Source organism: Temnothorax curvispinosus, unplaced genomic scaffold, assembly GCF_003070985.1.
Source record: "Temnothorax curvispinosus isolate PA1 unplaced genomic scaffold, ASM307098v1 QBEX01005987.1, whole genome shotgun sequence".
NCBI classification, from domain to species: domain Eukaryota; kingdom Metazoa; phylum Arthropoda; class Insecta; order Hymenoptera; family Formicidae; genus Temnothorax; species Temnothorax curvispinosus.
The window spans coordinates 53,859-77,002 of record NW_020215767.1 but is presented as its reverse complement, the minus strand read 5'-3'; the positions used below and the strand labels follow the sequence as shown (position 1 = coordinate 77,002).

Sequence of the window (23,144 nt, the reverse complement as noted above, 5' to 3'; positions counted from 1 at the left end):
ACAATTCTATTCTATCGGAAGATAGAAAAAAATGTAAATGTATTTTTATATGTAATTTATTAAATTATGTACAAAATTTTTTAATAAATTATATAGGCTATCACATAATTTATGTAATTTATTAGAAAAAATTCTTTAATTTAGTTTTCAGTTTTCCTATTTATTCATATATTCACTTATTTCTGTTCGTATATTGATATTTTATCTTACTGATCTTTTAATAAGAAAAAGTCTCATGAGCATAATAAAATTAAAATCTAATGAAAAAAATTGATTTTAGAAAACAAATTGTATGTGCAAAACAGTTTAACAGTATAGACCCAAATTATAGAGCCAAGCGTTATTACTGTCTATACAGTTATATACATTATCCAATACGTTGAAAATGATTTTTAAGTTCTATTCCAATGTGTACTTTTTCGTAAACAAAATTAGGTTATTCCTTTAATATCCATTTTGACTTATATTAAGTTTCTTAGTTTAGTTCTCTTGAGTTGAACTTTATCAATACAATTTCACGCTGACCAAATCCAACATATATGAGACTCGTACTAACTTTATTCACCAGGTTAGCAATTCAATTACTAGTGAGAGAACGTGAGTTACTAATAAAATTCGATTTATCTAAGGCAACCTACGTTGAAACTACGTTTCAAGTGATTAATCTGCAGTTTAAAATAACATAAAAGCATTATTATCAATGAAAAAAAGAGGAAACTAAAATTTAATTTGACTAATATATGGTAACAATATGTAACATCACATAATATAATATTTTTCTTCTAATTTTTATACTAAACTTTTCTCAGTCCCTTCCCCCTTTCTCCCTTTATATTATGAAAATAAAAATATGTAGAAAATTGAGATGAAAATTAATAACGGTAATATTAATATCATTATTAATATCATTATTTTGATACCAGCATTATTATCTATAGAAAATTACTATTGAATCAATGGATGTACCGGTATCACAACAATATAGGTTACTGTATATCAATACCAAAATAATTGAGATATTTAGTCTCTGCTAATAACACTAATAGCAAATACGAAAAACAATTAAAGTTATTAGACTTGGAAACTTTAGTTCTTCATATTCTAAAACAAAAATATGTTTTATAACGATTTATTTGAAAGAATAAGAGATTAAACTTTTCAAATAACATTTTATTTCAAGTACATGTTTAAAGAAACATTGGATTTGCACGACTGAATGGGTAATTGCACGCTACCAATTTCTCTTGGAAATTGCACGGAAAAGGCAACGACAGGCGATAAACATCGCGCGAAGAGCCGCAGCTAGTAGCGATTATCGATTGGTCCTCTATATTCGGCATGTCATTATCAATTAACCATTGAAAGTAAGAGCTCTTTTGCTATCGGAGTAGTATGTTGCACGTCGCAAAATCACCAAACTTTAGTTACATTTGCAATCTTTAATTGTGTATTTTTATTTATACGAAAAATATTAATCTTTCGACAGAATTTAACGTGCAGGTTGATTTATATTTTTGTTCCACAATTACCATTAAATTTATACTGTCTTAATAATAAATGCATGATTTTATTTAACATCTTCAGAACCATTATACCATGAAATTTATAATAAATAATCATATGTTAATTGTTTATAAGTTCCTTTTTAAATAGACATATAGACATTTTTTATTCTATCTAGAAAAGTGTCAAATCAAAGTCATTGAAGGTACAAATTTTAGGACACGTTTTATATTTTACTAAAATGGATTTTAACATGAAATTCATTTTCTGATGATAACACAGATGAGAAATACTAAATATTATTATTGCCGCTTATTATTATTTCTTTTTAAATAAATCGAATAGAAAAGATTCTCGCTCAATTAGGCTAATTTTCTGAAGAAATCTTGATAGATGGTGACGAGACCACCGCGCGTCTCTCATCAAAATCTGAAACGCGACATATGTGTAGCGTCGTGACAAGCGATTGTACGTGCGCGACGCGGCGGTAGTAAGGCGACAATTAACGTCAGAAGTGCTTCACGAGGCGGGTTTGAACTATTTTATGCGCGCGGGGATGGCTCGCCGGAAGGGTGAAGGGACGCTCGCAGCCTGTGCATTACGGCGTATACGTGCCACGGCTCCCCGCTTGGCCACAAGATTGCATAATCGATATCCGGCCTACACCTGTGCCTCTCCACGAGTACGCACCTGTGTACGAGCGAGGAAAAAAGTGAAGTGGTGTGTGCGTGTGAGCGTGTGTGCAGTATACGTGTGCGGTGCTCGAAAAAGATTATTCGTGGATATTCGCCGCTGGAATATTCGTGTCATGCGGCCTGCCGAAAACCGAACTGACTCACTTGATATAGCATCAGATATTGTCGTGCGAATCGTTAATATGCAGGGTGATTTTAAAATAGATTGCCGAACTTCGATTTGGATTTTTCTTTGACGAAAGTAAGGAAAGTAAACGTTGATAGTTTCTGACTTGTTTGTTTGAAAATAAAAGGCTTTTACAAATTGCAGAGTGCAGAACTATGTTTTTTGTTTAACTTATAAAACAAACTTTATTTAAATGGAAATTTAATTTAAGGCACAGTTATTTAAATGTTTCATGTTAAAAAGTTGCAAAAACTTATAACAATTAAATTTGATTACATTTTCAAAAAAGAGAAATTTATTTTCATTTGAAAAATTTCTGCAAAGAGAGAGAGAGAGAGAGAGAGAGAGAGAAAGAGAGAGAGAGAGAGAGAAATTGAATCAAGAGTAGAACCTCATCCAGTTATATTTTATACCCTTGAATAATCTAATCCCTTCGCTATAATAAATTCGAGACGTCTCAGCCTTGTTATCAATTTGGATACTCTATCATATGCACGGTAGCAGTTACATACGATTCACTATTCGATTCACTTTAAATTATAAAGGGTTAATTTTCTAGTGGTGGATATGAATGTTAGGGAGGAAATTAAAAGAAAGCGGCGGCGCGGCGTGAGAAACGTGGCTCTGCCGACGGTGCATTGCTCGTCTACGTCTGCGGAATACCCCGAAGTATCGAGACACGTCGACGCCGGTCGAGTACGTCGATCACGGTCGTCTGCGATAGTGAGGGTAAAGTAGGTGGATAAGAGTAGCGATGGAATCGATGCATTCGCACCAGATCAATTGCTGTGCAGATATACGGACAGATATATACTTGGCCTCTTTAAAATTAAGATAACGCGAAATATCACCTATCACATATAAGCCAACTTATTGTAATCAAAATTATATATATATGTATATAAACAATGAAATACGTTTTACTTAAAACGGTTAAAGTAATTATGACAAAAATATATTTTTAAATGTAAAATACATTTCTTTGGTATCGATGAATGGCGAAATCAATTAAATCGAAACAATTGGCGAAATCCTATTTCGATATATATGTACCTTGCTACGGAAAAGCTTGTCACAATTTTTTTAAATCACTAATGATCTCTAATAATATAATTGATTAATAGTTGATTAATCAAATTATTTTATCTAATATAAATTGATATTCAGTTCAGATTAGAATAATTATTCAAAGTTCGGCGAATCAACAGATTTTTTTCATTGCCGAAACATTTCACAGATGTTCTTTTAAAGTAAATAATCTCGATATATTAAAATTGTTTAAAAATTGTGAAAGAAGAAATTGGACAGCTTGGCCCCATCGCTATACGAAGATGGTTCATCGTTTCACGATCGTTTCACCTACGTTTGCGGGATGTGTATTTCACTCTCTCCTTCTCTCTTTCTCTCTCTCTTAGTCGTAGAAGACCCGCGGACGATCCCGCACACGGGACACTGGGGACACATAACACCCCCGGTTACATCCAATCACTCCTGATTTATATTTACTACTCACTTGGCCCCCTTATTTATTACGTTTCACGGAGACGCGTAGAACGAAAATGTTAATTTGCGCAATTGAAAATTATGGCGGAACTCTATGGGTGAGGCACTCTTCGGAAATGTAATTCTTAGCAAAAAAAAGCTAAAGGAAGATAAAAGAAACCTAGTTTCACGAACATCTCTTGAGGGGAAGATCCAAGATTCTACGTTTCAACATAGTGCTACATTTGATACTACCATATTGAGTCAATTTTTCGGCTTCTTATTCTTACTCTTGTCATCAGTAAAAATTTAAGAAAAAGTTATTGGAAACTTTGATTAGTTACAAAATAACAATACTAAATAGTTTTTTTATTTCATTGGATTGAATATATAGGTAATATATAGGTTTGTTATTTTTTCATTAAGCTTTATATCCCAGCACAGCTAGAAAACTGAAGTTCTTTTAAATCTCGTGGCGACAATTTAGTGTTTTAATTTTATATTATAATTCATTTTCAATTTCACTTGGCAAGTGTGCGCGTGTGTGAAAGAGACAAATCTTTTGCATCAATCTAACAGAAGGAAGAAAAAATTGCAAACAATTAAGATCTATTTATTACAACATTCATACATCATTCGCTGTAAAAAATGATCAGCGGATAAGGTCCAAACAGTACGAATGTTTAAATATGAGACATTTCTACATATTTTTAATTTAAATTCCAAATTGTTCTCAAATCATACAGATCTCTGAATTCCAATTATTATCTTTGATTTTAATATATGAATATGGTCGAAATGGCCGACCGCGATAATACGCTTTCAAATAGATTCGCGACTCGCTTTCAAACAAACAATATGCGCATTTGAACCGAACGTAGTTCCATTTTCGAACTCTCTGTGGTACCCCCACACAAATGCTACGCAAAACCGCGTAATACAGCTCGATATATAGGACTAGCGATGTGTCTTACACCATGCGGCTTTTACACAGGTAAATCTATGTAGACCTTGCCTTCCCACCTATAAATAAACCTACACACGCGCGTATACAGGTGCACGTAAACTACCGTTCTGGACACCACGAGGGTCTTCTTGCTGTGTAACAGTGAAACGTGGGTGGTTAGATAGACGAACGACACTTCCGCCTTGTCTCTCGAAGTTCCCCGTTGCATCGATTTTATCGTTCCCTACTTTATGAAGATTATGCCGCGGTTCAAACACGATAGAATACTAACTCGATCGCACATTACGACTTGAAAAAAAAACTCAGTTTTTATCTTGCTTGGAAATTTTAAAAGTAGTTAAGGAAGGTTCTTTAAATCGCACTGAAATAATTAAGACCGCAGTCCAATTTTTATATTATAAAAGGATATCTTTATTATTACAAAGTATTATAATATTTAGAGATAGAATGCACTCGCGTTTCACTCTATACCGGGTAAAAAATGTACCGGGTAAACTATATTTTCTGTTTTTTGAGCAATTTAGAATCGATCTTTTTTTAGAGAAAATTTAACTGATTGCCATTACTCTTTTCGAGGAATCAAATAGAATCTATTGTCGGTGTAAGAGCAGCGGCAAATGATGCGTGTACGCGTACAAAGCTATTCGTTGTGCCTCCCTATAAACGGGGACTCTACAACACGCGCATATTATACCGCAACAACCTGTACACGCACCACGACGACGATGGGTGGCCGCACGGAAAGGTGAACATTATTCCCATACCATTCTTTCCGCGGTTTAACGCTCTTATTATTATTTTTATTAGGGTGCCGTGGTATATAATGCCATCAACCCCCATGAGTGCGCGTTCGCAGGAAATAAACCTAAGTGTATAATTACAATAATACTTATCGGGGCACCCTCCGTGGGTTCTCTTCCCTTCCACACGTACCCTTCCTTCCTTCCTTCCTTCCTTCCTGAGTTCTCGTTCCCTCTCCGTCTTCCCCTCCTTTCTTTCTCTTTCTCTCTCTTTCCTTCCTGATTAAACGTAGCCTTGTGTATGCGCGCGTGTACCCTCGAACGCAATATACCGAAGGGACGAAACTTAACGAGTACTAAATTTACCGCGGACTAGTCTTGATCCCCTCGACTCGATTAGATCTGTAAAGATGGTCGTGCAATGCGATGAGTGGCTAAGTCCTTCCGGAGAGATTTAAAAATCGAGAGTTATAGAAAAGAAAGTTATTGCTTCAACCTAATGACTCTAAAAACGAGCTTGATTTTCTGCAAAAATTCTTGCGTTGAACTAGCAAATATTTTAAATCCTTGATACTCGAATATATTTGAGACGATAAAACCCAACGATGGAATAATATAATTTATTCGACTCTCACTTGAACATTACTACTGTTCGAATATCTACAATTTAGATTAAAACTTTTTACTGAATTTATTGAGGTCAATTGTATATACGTTATACACATGTGCATCATACGCACATTCGATTGTGCTTAACACGCTATAAGGTATATCGAGAGTCCTTATCCAAGAAGCACCACACGTGTGACCCGCGTGTGTCGTGTCGTACATGGGTTAAAGGATGGGACACGTACATGTACCGGATGCCGTTCGATTCGTGGGCGAGATGATCGTAACGGCGCGGTACAAACACGGACCATTCCCCATCTGAACTCTATCCGAACTTCGTAATTCTCCAATTTAGGAATTCAGTCACGTATAGTGCCGCGCCGCCGTGTTCGAACGCACACACCGCAGAATTGCTTATCTTTTATAGCCGCGTTTGCACGTGTTCCTGATATACGTGTATTTTATGTGGAGTGTATAAATGTCTATTATATCTTGATATTAAAATAGATTAGAATAACATAATCATCTAGTAATATTATATAAGTGCGTGCATTAGAACGTGATACAATTATTTCTTCAATTTTATATATTTACTTCTTGAAATAAATATAATAAATAAACAGATTTATTTATATAATTTCGTTAAAAACAGTTTCTTGAAAACTATTTTTATCATTTCTAAAATGTTGCCATCTCAGGCATGTGTCTGAGAATAAATAATGCCTATTAATAAATCCGATTTTGTTTTTGCATTATGTAATAGAAACAAAATCGAGTATCAAACGAGTAATGTGCTATAAACTTTTTTCGGTATATATAATGTATATTGAAAAAAAGTACTATAATTTTCAAAATCCTTAAATCCTTAAATATGCTTTTAAATATATTCGTATAAAATTAGATAACGTCATCAATTCAACCTATAAATTTTCTTATTGAGATAAAATTTAAATCGTTATATAATATAAATAGGAAAGAATCATATTTTTTAACTGAGTTACTTTAAACCCATAGCTATCTAAGTAATTTACTATTTGTCTTACATCGTTTAAATCCTTTTTATCTGAAAATATCTTATGCCTGCGCAAGAACCACAATATAGAGCTATTGCCGCGTCGCATTTGGATAATAATTGACAAATTTGTAAAAATATCGATTATCCTCTTAACTTCCGTTTCTGACTGACAAATTGAAAGTATATCACGTTTTTAGGGCATCCCCCATTTCTCTCCCTCGTATCAAGAACTTCGCTGGATAATGACAGTGTTATCACTTTGCCGGACCTGATATACCGTCATCAAAGTATAGTTTATGCCTTATGCGAGGTTACCTCTATTGCCGGCACATCGTATAAAACGTACAATCAATTTTTGAAGAGGACATTCAATCGATCTGTCTTGCAGCATGCAATCGAAGACGTTCCCTGAATAACAAACTAACCGAAGCGGCTTTGGCAGCCGATTCGTGCACATGTTGGCTCATGCAGTATTATTTGCCGGATCACTATTTCTTGATCCACTCGCGTTTGCACAAACAAAATGAACTTTCACGTGTATGGAAACTATATATGTACGTTGGTCTGATTTTTCTTTCCTATAGCAAGATACTTTAATGCAACTGTGTCGCCCGATAAATTAAATAATTTCTCATTGGCAGACGCTAAAGATTGCCAAATAGTTGTAAACTCGATAGCCTTAATGACTGCATAGTAATTATCAGTTTTATCATATTGCGAAATCATTGCATACACGTTGTCTGCTTAATCAACGATCGCAGTTATCTGACTCTAAATATTAAATGCAAACGATATAGTTTGTAAAACTTTATTACTAAAAGAATGTGAATTAAAGGAAATAACAAATGCTCTCTTACAAGAATAAAATTTACTTATTCTATTATTATATACAAAAATTCACTAACTGAAATTTTTGTAAAATTATTGAAAATTTAATAGCGTCAATATATTTTTTATACTTTTCCATGGTCGCAAAATGTTTGACGGACATTGCTTTACTATCATTCGTAATTGTCATTATCTAATTAATCGATGTACATGATAAATAATAAATTAACGACAAGTAATTTTCTACATTCTACGACGTGTTATTCCGTATAATTTGTTTTTTGTTGAAGGTAATGATTGCTAGCTATTGAATAACCGAAAACGCAATACCATTGTGAAAAACAATTATTGGCTCATTAAAATGAAACGAATCGTTAGCGAAGCCATACATGAGAAAGTTTGATAACTATTTTACGCAATTGCGTATTGTGAAAGGTATCTCGTTTTAATAATACAATGAAATCGCGTACTGCCAATTTGGTATATTTTTATTATTTCATCCTTTTATCACACATAATAAAATCTGTGCTTTTGTCACGTATAGCATTATATTATCTATCATTTACCGTATTACATACACACATACACACAAATTTAATGCTATGCTATAACTCTCCCTCTATAAACTCCAAAAAAGATTAATTGGTAAATACAATTTTTTTATATTTATAACAATCTAATCCCTGTAATGCAAACGCGCTTTTGTTTAGCTTTGCACGGTATCGTTGCTAAAAATTATTACAAATGCCAAAAATAAAGATTTCTAGCAAATCGTGACCGTAACCAATAAAATTTGTTTAAAATTGGCAACGTAATGTCGCGTGCCAAAGATTTTTTCACTTGTTAAGTAGAACGTCTATGGAGCAGTTATACGTTTTACGTTTACGCTAGAGAAACAATCACGGGACACTCATAGGGAGCACCCCTCGTCAAAATCAAGAGTCTATTATTATGACCATATGTTTACGCCACGATTGTATCTTGACAGAGAGGGACGAACGTGTTGGGGTGAAGGGGCACGGTCGTGCACCTGCTCGAACACAACAGCATGTGGATAAGAGCGCGTGGTGCGTGGGTAGAACAAACACCCACGACGAATATGTGTCATTCTATAAACAGGATGGCACATTATGCTGGTTTATTGCCGATTATTTTGTACTTGGAATATCCTTCTTGTGTTCACCAAAGGATCATACGCACGCAACAATTCGATTATCTTTATTCGCGTAAATCTTACTGCGACTACTGTTCGGTAAATTATGATATTTTTAGATTTTCTGTATATTCCCCTTACTATGGAAAACCATGCGTTCGCAGATTCACGCGTTATCATATTCTTTAAGTAATAAAATAACCCTCAAGTGTCGAAATTTAAAAATGTTTGTAATTACTGTATTAAATAATTTTCCTATCTTCATTCCTGTTTTTAATTACAGCCTCCAATCGTTGGACTCTAAGCTTTCTTTATTCGCTCAACAATTCTGGCAAACAACTAAAGAAAGTGATCGATAGTGCTAAATGAAAAAAAAAACACAAGAAGTCTTAGTAATTTAAATTCGAAAACTGATATAATAAAAATCTTGGTTCTTTATTACATCAAAACGTCTCAAGTAAAATCCGTCAAGTTAAGTCGACAGAGACGGGATCGTGGAGATCGTATCAAATAGAATCGTTTAGGAATCTAATATACTTATGTTCCCTCACTTCTCGATGATATCGTAAAAAAAAAAGGTTCGGAGTTAGGCGTTCGGGTTAGACGGCCGGATATACCGCGTCGGTTTAAATTAGCATCATTGGCGGATAACTGAAATCGACCGCGAAATATCCTACAACGCTGTGGGCCTCGTGCGGCGCGGCGCGGTTCCTTCTCCCTTGGAGAAACGACGGTCTTAATAAAATTATCGTCAGGCCGAGTTTCGAGGACAAATCGACGTTTCAATTTTCTTAATGCGCTCATCTCCCCAATGGGGATATGCCCACGAGCCCGGCATGGGCAGGAAGGATATGGTCCTGACGGTAGGTCGTAAGGATCAGGGCTGGATTACCGACTAGGTACTACGAGGGCGTAAAGTCCGAGCCTTAAAACCCCCGGATCTCGAAACACATTATCTTTACGCTTCAAAAGCCCCGAATGTTTGGAAATCAGGATGAAAAGTAGTTGATTTAAACTTGATAATTTTTTATTTAGCCATTTGTCGAACTATCAGACATTTAAAGAATCAGTGTTTAAAATTTTTCAAACCCTAATTGTATGTAATAAATAAATGTTCTTATACATAAAAATTATCCTACAAAATTATCGAAAACAAAATCTTGTTCTGACAAGATTCTTCAATGTACGATATATTGACGTAAATCGTCAAGTTTAGGGCCTATATTATCTTGAGGCCAGCACTGATAAGGAAATATATTCCATGCCCCTCGAATCGCTGTACTGCAACCGGTATCGTGAAATTTAACAGAGAGATGGCCGTGCTCGAGTGTCGGCGACACGTGTCGCCACGTGCTGCCACGTGACCGACCTGCTACGCGCTATTTGCTCTCATCCTTCCTTAAGTGCATTACTACTATTCCAATTATAGGGGTGGTAAATTAACGTGTCACAGTATTCCGCCTCGGACCCTTTCGCTGTCCGTTCCCTGATGTTTCGAACGCGTAACATAGTTGCGGATTTGATTTGTCATAACAGATTACCCACCCGCGAGCTTCGTGCTCGACGAAGAATTTAAACCATATACCAATCTAAAGCACGCCAGTTTCAACTCGCGATAATAAATTTCAATAGTAAAGTTTTATTAACAGCAATAATTACCAGAGCAGCGGTAATTATATTAACGGCGCGAATGTTTCATGCAAATCCGTTTTTTATGCTACTTAATTTTCGGCAGGTACCTCGCTTGAATGACAGAAATATTAAAAATTACATACATTAAATTAATGTAATAAATATGTTTCTTTCTCCGCGTTGTACGTTATGTTTGTAATATAAACACAACGTAAATTAAATTGAATTAAAAAAGCGCTAATTAGTAATATATTCGAAAATTGCTTATGACGAATTGATTAGTGTTTTATACTCGTAACAACATATATACCATTCCAGCTTATAACTTTATTTAATGTAACTGCTATAGAGATACTGCGGCAGTTTTAAGTATGAAACGGCAATCAGAGATGAATTTTATATATCCTTTATTTAATGACCATGTATTTTATTTTATACGTATGTAATGATTAACGCCGGTAAAATGAGATCGGTACCGTATCCCTTCTACCCCCACAGTGTTTTCCCGTAAAACACTAATTGCATATTTTAAATCGCAATCGTACCGCCGCAGAACTCTATTATGCGTAAATATAAAATTTTATCCATATTTTCCGATTATTCGTGCGTCACCTAACATTAAATATGTAAATCAATTACTTATCATTTACATTTTTTATTCGTAATGATTTTATCAAATATCCAGTTGTATTAACATACGTGATGATGCAGTAAAAGGTAATGTATTTTCGATCAGAGTGCACTTTTAACATTTCATATTTTAATAAATTAAAAAAATAACTTTTATGCTAAATGTCATGTTTCTCGTTGCAATGGCATACATTACGTTATAAGCAGTTACATTTGCTTGTGAGATTACAATGTATAAAAGCATTAATTTAAAAATGCACTCTCGATTGTGTCGATTACGACGGTTATGTGAATCTAATAAAAAATATGAAAGCGAATAGCGGATAGAACACATGACATCTCTCGTAAGCAAAATAAAAAGAAGAAGCAGCATCAAGAAAGCAAGCAGCGATCCGTGCACATCAAAAGGTTTAACGAAAAAAGATTGTTACTTGAGATAAACAGACAGAAGGGAAAAGATGAAGGAAGCTTCACGGAAATAAAGAAAATAACTGAGTAAAAATACAAGACGCGCATACACAAACAGTGAATAACAGCAAGAGAAGAACTTTAGAGAATTTAGGAAAAATTTGACGGATGAATACAGATCTAGGATACTGTACTGCAAAGAAAGATACAAAAGAGTGAGAGCTTCACGCGAATGAAAATGAAGGAACAACGAGAATTGAAATATAGTAAAGTACAGTAAAGAAGAGGAAGAGAGGCGTGAAACGAGCGGACGGTATTTCCTAAGTGCAAATCAGTGAAAGCATGAACCGACAGGCAGATCCAGAGGTAGAAGAAGGCGGTCCCGGCGAACGGTGCTCTAGACAGAAGAGCGACGGAGACAGACATGATCGTAAAGAGGGAGAACCGACGGACTGGTGAACAGGGGAGACAAGAGAAAAAGAGAGAAGAGGGAAGAGGGAAGAGAGAAGAGAGAAGAGAGGAGAGAGAAGAGAGAGAGATGAACGGTCGAATTTCGTCCGGGAGTGGCGCAGCTCGTTTGAGGGGAGCGTGAATGGGTGCGCGGGAGTCGATCTGGGAGAAGCCTCCATTAGATGATGTCTACCGTCGCCATATATGCGGCGCATTATTGCGGCCGCGTGTTAACTAGGCGGAACGTCCGTACGCAATTACGTTCCGACGATCGCTGCGCATACCTTCGCCCCTAAGTTAATTCACGCTGAATTGCTGTAACTCTTATCATCCTAAATTTAATATTTCAAATGGTATTAATTTGAAAAATAATAAAAAAATTCCGAGAACCGAACTAACTTCTCGTATATAATCAAAAGTCACGAAGTTGAGATTAGTCAATGAAGTCGAGCCAATAAACTAAATGGGTCGCAAAAATCTCGATATCTCTAGACATATTAAGGATTATAATCATTTCTCTCTTTCTGGTAATTGTTTCATATAATAATAAAAGGAGTATGTAGATCTTGATTAATTCATCTATTTGAGCAGCTAGGAAAGTAATGCATAAGCAAGACTGCTTTAAAAAAATGCATATAAGACTTATGTTTTATCTCATAGAATATTTATAGAGATCATAAACTTATCGTTAGACAAAAATGAATGCGTAGACCTAATGGACTTGAACGAAGACTACAATTGCAATCGTAAATCGTGTCGATTTCCTGTTTACGCGTTTGCTTCCCCTTAATTTTCATCCCTGTTCAGCGATTCGTTCATAATTTCTACGTTGCCAAAAGTATTATCCTTTCGTCTGGGAAAGCAACACCCGCGCTTGACGAGTGGCGCATGGTGATGGATGAGGAATGATTACGCAAGAATATCACTTTATCATATTTAGCAACAATCGTGCGTGAGACCCCAGCACTGTCGTGCGAGATGTCGCGCCGTGCGCGACTTTTCTGTGACAAATAAATAGAGATCCAGTAATCTTATTTAAAATAATTCTTTTCATTAGCGAGATTTATTTTCATAAAAAAATAACAATGTTAAATTTCAATCTACTCTAAGCATAATATTAAATTTTCAAAAGTCAAATATTTCGGTCTCCACAGAAATTCTATTTCTTTAGTTTAGCTTATTATAATTTTAAAATATCTAAAGATAAAACACCAAATGTAAATATAATTCACTCTGTACTAATATATTTCAACTTTTAAAATTACTAAAATCGTGAAAGCAAAAAGTAATATATACAATCTCTATAATGGCGAAAATTCTCACGTTCGTTGAAGCGAGAATATAATGCTGGAAATTAGCGAATTTCGCGACAATATGCAACGGCGTATCAATTTTTGATCACACGCGGCATTTAACAGTAGCATGCAATAATATCGTTTTCGCGAAAATGTCCGATCATTATTACGTTATCGATAGAGATGACTTTTGATTGCCCTTGTTACTCGAGTAATAATTATCCCTTTGTGTTGCAAATAAAAATGGAACCTACATTGGCAATACATACATGCATTCCCCCAATACATAGAAAAATGATTATATTCTATTATATTTTAAAAAAATTTAATGCGCAACATTACCTTACCTTGAGGGAATACTCTAATTATCGTAATATAATCAGCATTGAAAGCCATTGAAAAATAATACAAAAGATGAATATGCGTAATTTTCCGTGTTGATCGTATCAATAAAATGTCATAGCAGTACAACATGTGTACGAAAATGAAGGCAAAACAAACGTATGATTTATAGTTGTGTAATCGTCGACTCGCGACGATACGAACGGGAGAAAAAAAATTAACGACTACGTCCACACCTGTGCTTGCACGTGGCAAGTAGATACGTATGTGCAAGAACGACGTAATGCTTTTATCTCGAGACACAATAAAACCGGAGTTGGCATTTAACAAAAATTAAAGCTCTTCGACGGAGAAGATGAACCAATAGTTAGTTTGCATTCGTGCGTTTGATTGGCGTGTAACAAATAATAAACAACGATCGTGGAATAAATTTTGCAAAAGAGTTCGAAGTATACTTTAGTCACTATCGACATTAACAATTTGAGTTATAGGACCTGTACATAATTTTGACGAATCGGCTGTACTTGAAGTACCCCGCTTGCGCTTCTTCTTTTTTTAATATTTCCATCCGGCTTGTCATTACGCGCGCTCGAAAGTAGTGTAAACATGTAAAATTGTTGACAAAATTACTGTCGATTTTCAACGGCCGGTCGTAATTAGTTGATGAGAAACTGATGAGTTTATTTCTGCACGGAATTCCAAGTCCATTATCATTTCTAACTAATTGACTTTGATGTTTAAGGCGTCTAATGAATTGCTAAATTGATGATTATTCACGCACACGGAGATATACGGTTACACAAATGCGCGTATGCACGCACGCACATATACGCATATGTGATCTCTTTTATAATTCATACGTAATCGTTACTTTTCACCTGCTATATCTCTTATTTTCTCTCATGACCTATTTCTTTCGTCTTTACGGTTGCACACACACGCGAAAGTCATTGACTCGAATCTACGTTTTGCTACTCGCTTAATACAAATCATCGCTATAAGCTAAATGATTGCATAAATCGTCGGGATTTTTTTACTTTTATTCAAGACTATATATTATTTTTATTCCGGTAGACCAACTTCAAAGTTAGAAAATTCATAAAATTATTTCCATTTTGAATTATTTTTTATTTCAATTATTACGTTTTGAAATGCGAAAATTTTCTAGGTATAATTATAATTCCAAAGTAACTTCGAGCAAACGAATTAATTATGTAATGTAACAAGAACGATATAATAACACTTTTACGACTTTTTTCTAAACAATAAGCCTTAATCTATCTAGTTGTCTTTTTTTTGTTTTTGTTTAATTGTCACCTACCGGGTTTTGCCCGGTTGTCTTATCGTGGAACGCATAGGGAGAACGCCGACGATTGGTAACGCTAAACGTTCCTTCGCCTCGTGTGGCTTTACATCGCTGTGTCTTATACCAGATCGCTGCACGGCCGGAGAGGGATAGGAGAACGAGCAAGAGAACTGAGCATGGCGGCTGAGTATAGTGTGGATGGTTTGGATCGATGAGAGAAAGCCGCCGGTCTGATTGGCGGGGCCGCGGGGGCGGAACAGGACGTAGCCAATGAACGTGGCTATCCCCGACATATAGCGGTTACGAAATCACTGATTTTTACGCTCGGCGCCCGTCAATTTCGACTCTACTGTAAATACCGTAAATCGAATAGTCGCAATTTAGATATCGTACCGCCGCACACAGCGTCAAGATAAGTCGGCGCCGATATTTACACGGTCGACTCCCACGTACTTACACGCACAGCAACGTGAATTGTCGAAGAATTAGGGATGTAAGGAAGAAATGTTTCGATAATTCTTTCAGTTATTATTTCACACGAGCAGCAAAGAAACGTATCGGCCGCGCTAAACTGTCGCTTCTTCCCTCGCCTTTTTGGCAAGTGCATCGGCCCATTCAATTTAAACGACACGCGCGCGGACTGGTATACGGAAACCATATAGGCATATTACTGAATTATTCTACTACTCTTCTCTCGTGCGTCACGTGATGAGAGAACCGATACCGATTATGAGATAGCAAACGAAACGTATCCAGCATGTATTGATTCGGACGATAATTCTGATGTACCTTGCATTATCGACTGCCAAATTAGCATAGTGTCATTAAATCGCGAAAAAAAGAGAAATAAAATGTATTACGATATTATATCATTAATTTAACATCAATATGTTGTTACTTTCATAATCTTGCATACGCAAACGATAACATTTCCCACGAACACAACGGTAGAATTTATTTTGTGCTTAACAAAATTTTATTATTAATGAAAAGAATAGAAAAAAAATTTCAAGAAAAATCTTTATATACAATCATGTAACAATTTGTAACAATGAATGACGTTTTTAGAAGATATAGTTTTTGTGATTTCTAATTTGTATTAAATTATTAAATAAATATTACATAACGTTAACTCACGCACAACTAATCGTGTTAGAAAACTCTCAAAACCCAATTTTCCTGTTGCTCGTTAATTTAGATATCAAGGAGTCTTCAGTTAATTAGTCATTTATTTGATATAGTTTTTATCTTATTGGATACGAACAATAGCACAATTTTACACGCTACTCGGAAAAAAAATCTCTCCAGCGAGATTATTGTCTGCATTTAATTTATTATTTAATATCTTCTCCTGGCTGCATGCATGCGGGTGTGCTGGTGCCGTAAACTCTAAATATTTTTGGCCATATATTCTATGTGGATAATAAATAGTACTGTCGTGATTTATAGCGTTTCATTGCTTATGTAGGAACGCTAGAGTGAAATTTTCATGCGATCTCGGATAGAAAGCGTCGCATTTGTTTATAGACACAGTCTAGACAAAAAGAGCTCGATAAGCGTGCGAAGTCTCGCCGTCGTGTGAAGCTATCTTCGGTGTCATAGGTGCGCAATAATTGATTATTATTCACTGATTTAACAGTCTCCTTGACAGGCATGTTGAACTCTGTCTGACCTCAGCAACTCCGGTTCGGCCATTGATCTCACGAAAGCAAGAGTTGTCAATGCGCCGACCCAAATTTCAACATCACATTATTCCTTTTTACGCTTTTCAACGCTGTTTGAGATACGTGTCGCGATAAGAGCTCCCGGTTCTATCGAAATGCATTTATCAAATCAATCTGACTAACACATATCCTCTGCATCTATTAATAGTCGTTATATACCGATGTGAATTCCAATTCTAATCAAATATGTATTATGTTGTATTAAATATGAGATATAAAAGGTTTGTACAAACAGTAATCAGTTGAAACATTTCATAAAGCCATTATTCTAGATTACGAAAAAAGTCGTGCAATTATTATTTTCAAAGAAATTATAAAACGTGCTGACAAATGTGTATACGCACAACGATATTAAAGAATACAATTAGATGTAAGAATTTAAAGTCCTTACATCGTGTATCCCCAAGGAAGTTATTTAAAGAATGAAAAGATTTCATATAATATAATAATTTTAATATTAGAAGTTTAGAATGAATTTTGTATATTAAATATTCTTCCCATGTTGAGAGATAATAAAAATTTGAGATATGCTAGATAAGCTACTAATAATATCTGTTAATGTCTTAAAATTTGAAGATAAGACAAGTATCTTTGTCTCTGTAGCAGTGGGTCTTAAATGGTTCAACATCCGTTAAAATCGGAACGAAATTGGAGACGTTTTGCATTAAAGAGCAGCTTAAAGAATGCAATATTATGTGCATAAAGCAAGCGTTATCTTATTGGCACTTAAAATCGCATGTGAATTTCAAAGAGACGATTTCGAAGCATTACATTTTTATTAAACGTCGAGACGCAAAACCGAGCGGAATAATATTAGAAACGACGGAAAAGCACGACGTCTGATCGCACAAGAGCCCTGTCCGAATTTTGTCAGAATCGCATTAATTTATTCTGCCTTTCGTTAGCGCGACTGTAGCGAAATGTCGTTTCTGAAGTCTTAATTGGGTTTCGCATTGAGAGTAAAAAATCGCCACGAAAAGAGTTAACGGAGGAACTACGGTGGGGCGGCAGTGAATGAGAGACAGAGAGAGAGAGAAAGAGAAAGAGAGAAGGAGGGAGAGAGACAGAATATTAAATTAGAAAATTTCATAAATTCCCTTTAGCGATCTCTTAGACGATTCGCGCTTCAAGACCCGTGTTTTTCGCCTGAAATCGTAATGAGCCGTGTCAGGCTAAATCTACATAGCTAGCTATCCGTTCCATATTTTGCGCGACGACGGCACCGACGATCAGTTTCTCTTTTCTCCTACCCGATCGTATTTTCTATCTTCATGTTGTTCGTACGATTAATCTCGGAAAAATGATTGCGAATAATTGGACAAGCTGAGAAGAAACAATGTATCAATTAACTATTATTTGCGGAGAATAGACAAAAAATAACGTGGATGAATTATTATCATTATTGAATGAATCTGCATTTAGAAAGTAAGGAAAATTAAGAAATGGCAGAAAAGTAGCAATCCGCGTGTCAAATAAAGATGATTGATATCTTTTCCGATGTCGTTTATCACAGATAAATATTTTAGAATATCAAATAAATACACCTCGAGAGATTATTTATACAAGATATCCCTTCGTTACAATGGTTTTACTGACAAAAACAAATGCTTCTGTTTTTATATTCCGCTAAAAAAGAATTCACTTTGCCTCAATTCGCGCAACACAATGTTATCGATATTGACGATAAATCGCGAGAGAACGTACTCCGGGAATATTGCGAGAAAGTACGTAAGATTCTTCGCGGAAGTTTCACCGGTAATTATCTAAAGTTACCAAGGGCCACGAGAGTCAAAGTGTGAAGTCGTGTTCGAAGTCTTTCTGCACTTCAACGCTCCTTCGCGCCGGTTAATAACAAATGAGCCGAGCTGCGAGCCCCTCACTTTTGTTATAATCGGAGACACTTGCCCTCGTACAGTTACCGTCTACCATTCTGCATTATTCAGTGAATTCATTTGTAGCATTCTAAACAGCCAACTTATATCTTTCGCTTCTTTAACGCTTTTGTTGCTCGCATTTAACAACTCTCTACGGAGAGGAGGATGCTAAAATTATTATACTATATGAAAACTTTGTATTTTTTAAATTTCCTTATCAATAAGACCTTAAGTTCTTATAAATATGATTCGACCCTGTGCTGTGCTTTGCTTCGATACATTTTACGATAAGTTTTTAGAATAGCTGAAAACTTGCTCTATTTCGGGAAAGATGTTAAAAAAATCTGTTTTAGTCTAACATTTTTTATATCTTCTACAGTCGATAACACTGCTCACTTATCTTTAATCACAATTTAGACAATATTAATTTGTCTAATATTTTTATAACATCACGCTTGTCTGCTTTGCGATCAAACAAAATTTATAAATAATTTATACAAGCATTCTTTTACTAGGGCAGAAATCATTGTTTGTCGTTTACAAAAATTGTTATTCTTTATAACTGTTGATACTAATAGACAACATCAATAACTGAAGGATTTTTCTTATTTTATGAGTATATCACAACACATCAAATTTAAAGCAAATTTTTCTCTGTCAGGAACGCCCGTTCGGCATTTTGCGCTTCACACCGCCGCGCCCCGCGACAATGTTCAATCAAATTTTTCACCGTGCACATCTCGCCGCGAAAAAGGTCAAATTTTCGATATTCGTGCACCACGCCATACCGTCCAATCTAAAGCATCAGTATGATCCTCCGGCACGGTACAGCAGTTGATTTACAATCGGCCGTGGGAATTCGCTTGATAATCAAACGAGAGTTTCGGATTGGATTTGTACGGCGCGTTGCACTGTCTCTCTATATTCGAGTCGGGCCGCGCCGCGCCGCGCCGCGCCGTTACGCGCGCACGAAGCGCGCGAGCGCGGCATCGGCCATGTGAAGGAAAATCAATTAGCCGGGCAAACTGATTCGACTGCGTCTGTTTACTCGTGCGAGTCCGCAATGTGTTTCGCGTCATGGCACAGGCGCTTCCGCGCATATATATATACACGCACTCGCACACACGCGTGTACAGACACAGAGCCGCTACGCACACAACGTGCCGATGCAACGAAGCTTTTGTGTGGCTGATGTGCACTGCGTAGCTCTCGTACTACGCGCTGCAATACACACACGTATCTCGATATATACACGATGTACGTTCCTACCATCGCGCTCTGTACAAATGCGCACACGCGTACGTAACATATTCACCCGCGTACATACAATCGTACATAGAATTTAAGAGATGACGTGCGTTATAGCGCGCGATGCTTAATGCGCCACAGCGTATTGTTGCGTAAGCGTATTATCCTTGTTCAAAGAATTTGACTAATAGTAAGTATAGCATTCCGCCCACGACCGATATCAATCGACCAATGATTTTAATTTTAGAATAATTCTCTTATCGATGAAATTGAAAGAAGAAGAAAGTGTACATTTTCAAACATTAAGACACAGATTTTTCTTAAACGTTTTAGAGATATTCAGAACAATAAATAATTTTCAATCTTTTTTATGTTTTCTAAGAGAGTGAAAATTTTGTTATGAACATATATAAAATCTTAAAAATGTTTTTTTGTGCTGCACATTTAAATTCTTTAAATCTGCTCTGGTGTTCAAATATATCTTTTTGTCTTTTATTCAATGTCACAAGACATTACTCTTTTATTTTATTTTTTTACTTATTATATAGTTCCTCATAATGAGTAACATTATTTATACGAGTATCCATATATTTAAATTGCTGATACTATATAATTCTGTACCGTGACGAATGTTTCAAACGATATTAATTTATCAAATATTTCAATTGAATGTTTTAAACGATATTAATTTATTCGACCAAATATTTTGGTAACATTTTTTAACGACGTGTTTCAAATATTTCCTGAGATGTATTTTATCGTAAAAGAGAAATATTTACAACATTTAAAAAAAGAAAATTTTACCCACATTGATTTTTATCCTTAGATAAAAAGAAAACTCGGAGGAACTCGAAAAACCATGGTGTTTCTGTTCGTGTTATTTGGTTATCTGTATGTGTATGTGTGTGCTACTGAGAAATATTAAAGCTAAACTATATCCTGTTGATGAAACAATAATCATATACAAAATGTCAATCATATCTTTTCAGATCGTTGAGATGTATTATTGAAAATATCGAAAACGAACAACATCGAATTATACGATATATCTTGTCCAAGGCGGCAAATGGATGACACGGCGAGATAATATCGTCAATAAGCGTTTGACAATCGCGCAAAAATACGACATTGATATTCGCCGAAACAAAAGACGCCACATTTTTCATAATTCTTCAAGTTTCAACTAAAAATATCTCGGTAACCAAGTCTCGAGGTATCATTAAATTCCATCTAAAATCAACGGGGGAAAATAAGGTTCTATCTATTAAATCTTTTTACGGTTATCTCGATGAATATTTGACAGTCGGACGTATAAAAGCGGAGCGGCGTCGATATCACACCACCTTGGCGGAAGATAACAAATGACTGAAAAATCATGTCGAATGTGCGCGCTGAGTGGCACGTATATCTGCAATCGAAGCTCGATGATATATTGTGCGTACACGTCGATTCGAAGTATCGTCGCACGGACGCGTTGGAACGTGTGACACGTTAATAAAGTACGTCGCTTCGGAAGAGTGATGTATTCATATTAGTCTCGGTGCCCGTAATGACATAATCATTTTGTCATCAAGAAAACGCGCGAGTGCAGAATTGGCCGACGCTTTAATAAGGACGATATTGAATTACCTAGTTCTGCGCGAATCCTAAAATGACTCATTTAATTTGCGACGGCGTCGCGACGCCGGTATGCCCCGATTCTGTCAATCTTTCGGCTTCGCTTTAAATATAATATAAATGTATATACGTATGTATATCGCAGACGTATGTAGACACGTACGTATATGTGTAGACGTATATGCGGACAATTGCCCGCGACCCCGTGTGTCGCGCGCACGCGTGCGTGTGCTGCGGCGATCGGCAAAAATAAAATATGCAGACGAGATAAATATTAAGTGCCGTTGACAGGTAAATCGCGTAACACGTTCGATTTCCACTCGGATGAAAATACTTCTCGGCTACGGTCATTAGCCGCGCATTGAAATTTATTACGTGGTCTACGTGGGGACTCTAGAACCGCCGCGTGACATCCCTTGTCGAACATAGATCTGCGCTAACAAAATGTACATTTCCGTGATACGTCCGACAATCCGATGTTGATTTTACTTCCACCGTCCTGTCGCGCACGTTGTTTCAATATGGAATTGTTATTACAGACAGTTAATGATATATTACATCGGATTTTTTTGTTATAATAGGAAAGGGAGCACTAGAGTTTTAGAACGGAACGAGACCAAGTCTAACAAAACACATTTGTAACATTCATGTCACGTATTGTCAAAAATAAAAAAAATAACTGATGATTAATTTTGGGAAAAAGAACATCATGTTAATGTTAAATTCACTGTAATCAAAGTATTCGTCAATCAAATTAGCGTAAAACTCCAGTCTTTCCTATACAATGAAACATATTAAATAATTGTTTATCCACATTTAAATATATTTACAAACTGGCGCTTAAACCTTGTCTTTCTGTTTTTCAGTTTAGTTTAGATTCTCATCTCGTGTGCCGCCATTTCTGCGTGAAAGAAAAAGTATATTTAACATTTATCTAAATGAAATTGGTTTGTGTTGTATTATAAGAAAATCTTGACTCCGATGAGAAATGGCATTTTTTTCGTTTTGCAGAGTCGTATATTCGAAGACGCATCCATTGTGTGCAATTCTTGGTCACCGAGGCATAATGTGAGTACCAAATTACGTTTTTTTTTTTTTTTTTTTCTATTTTTTTTCTCTGTGCACGTCATTAGGAATTAATTCGAATGATTTGACTTTTCGCGTTATTGAGACAGATGTTATTATTAGCGATGTAATTTATGAGAAAAATCAGCTATTTCATTAATCATAGACTTATTTAGAAGGTAGTTAATAAAGCGCCTAGACGGATTAATTACATCTTTACGGAACGACGGACGTCGCTGTGACATAATTTTAATAGAACAACCCGATTATTTGAAATCGTCTTCAGACGAGACAATGTAGTTATACATCACGTGTCGTCTTTTTAATAATTAGATTCGTATAACATGTACGACAATTTTGTTACGTTGTACTTGTAATATTGTAACATTATAAAT

The 23,144-nt window shown here is 35.7% G+C and overlaps 1 protein-coding gene across 3 annotated transcripts in view; it reads left to right on the top strand.

The window, feature by feature from the left end:
* Positions 1-23,144, top strand: part of LOC112455294 (inhibitory POU protein) — a 43,915-nt gene that overhangs the window by 5,732 nt on the left and 15,039 nt on the right. For 2 of the 3 annotated variants that reach the window (XM_025017107.1, XM_025017106.1), the window contains exon 2: positions 22,696-22,752. The exons of the other annotated variant lie outside the window; for it this stretch is intronic. In XM_025017107.1, coding sequence (XP_024872875.1) covers positions 22,696-22,752 — 57 coding nt within the window. The remainder of the gene's footprint in view (positions 1-22,695; positions 22,753-23,144) is intronic. 3 annotated transcript variants of the gene reach the window in all.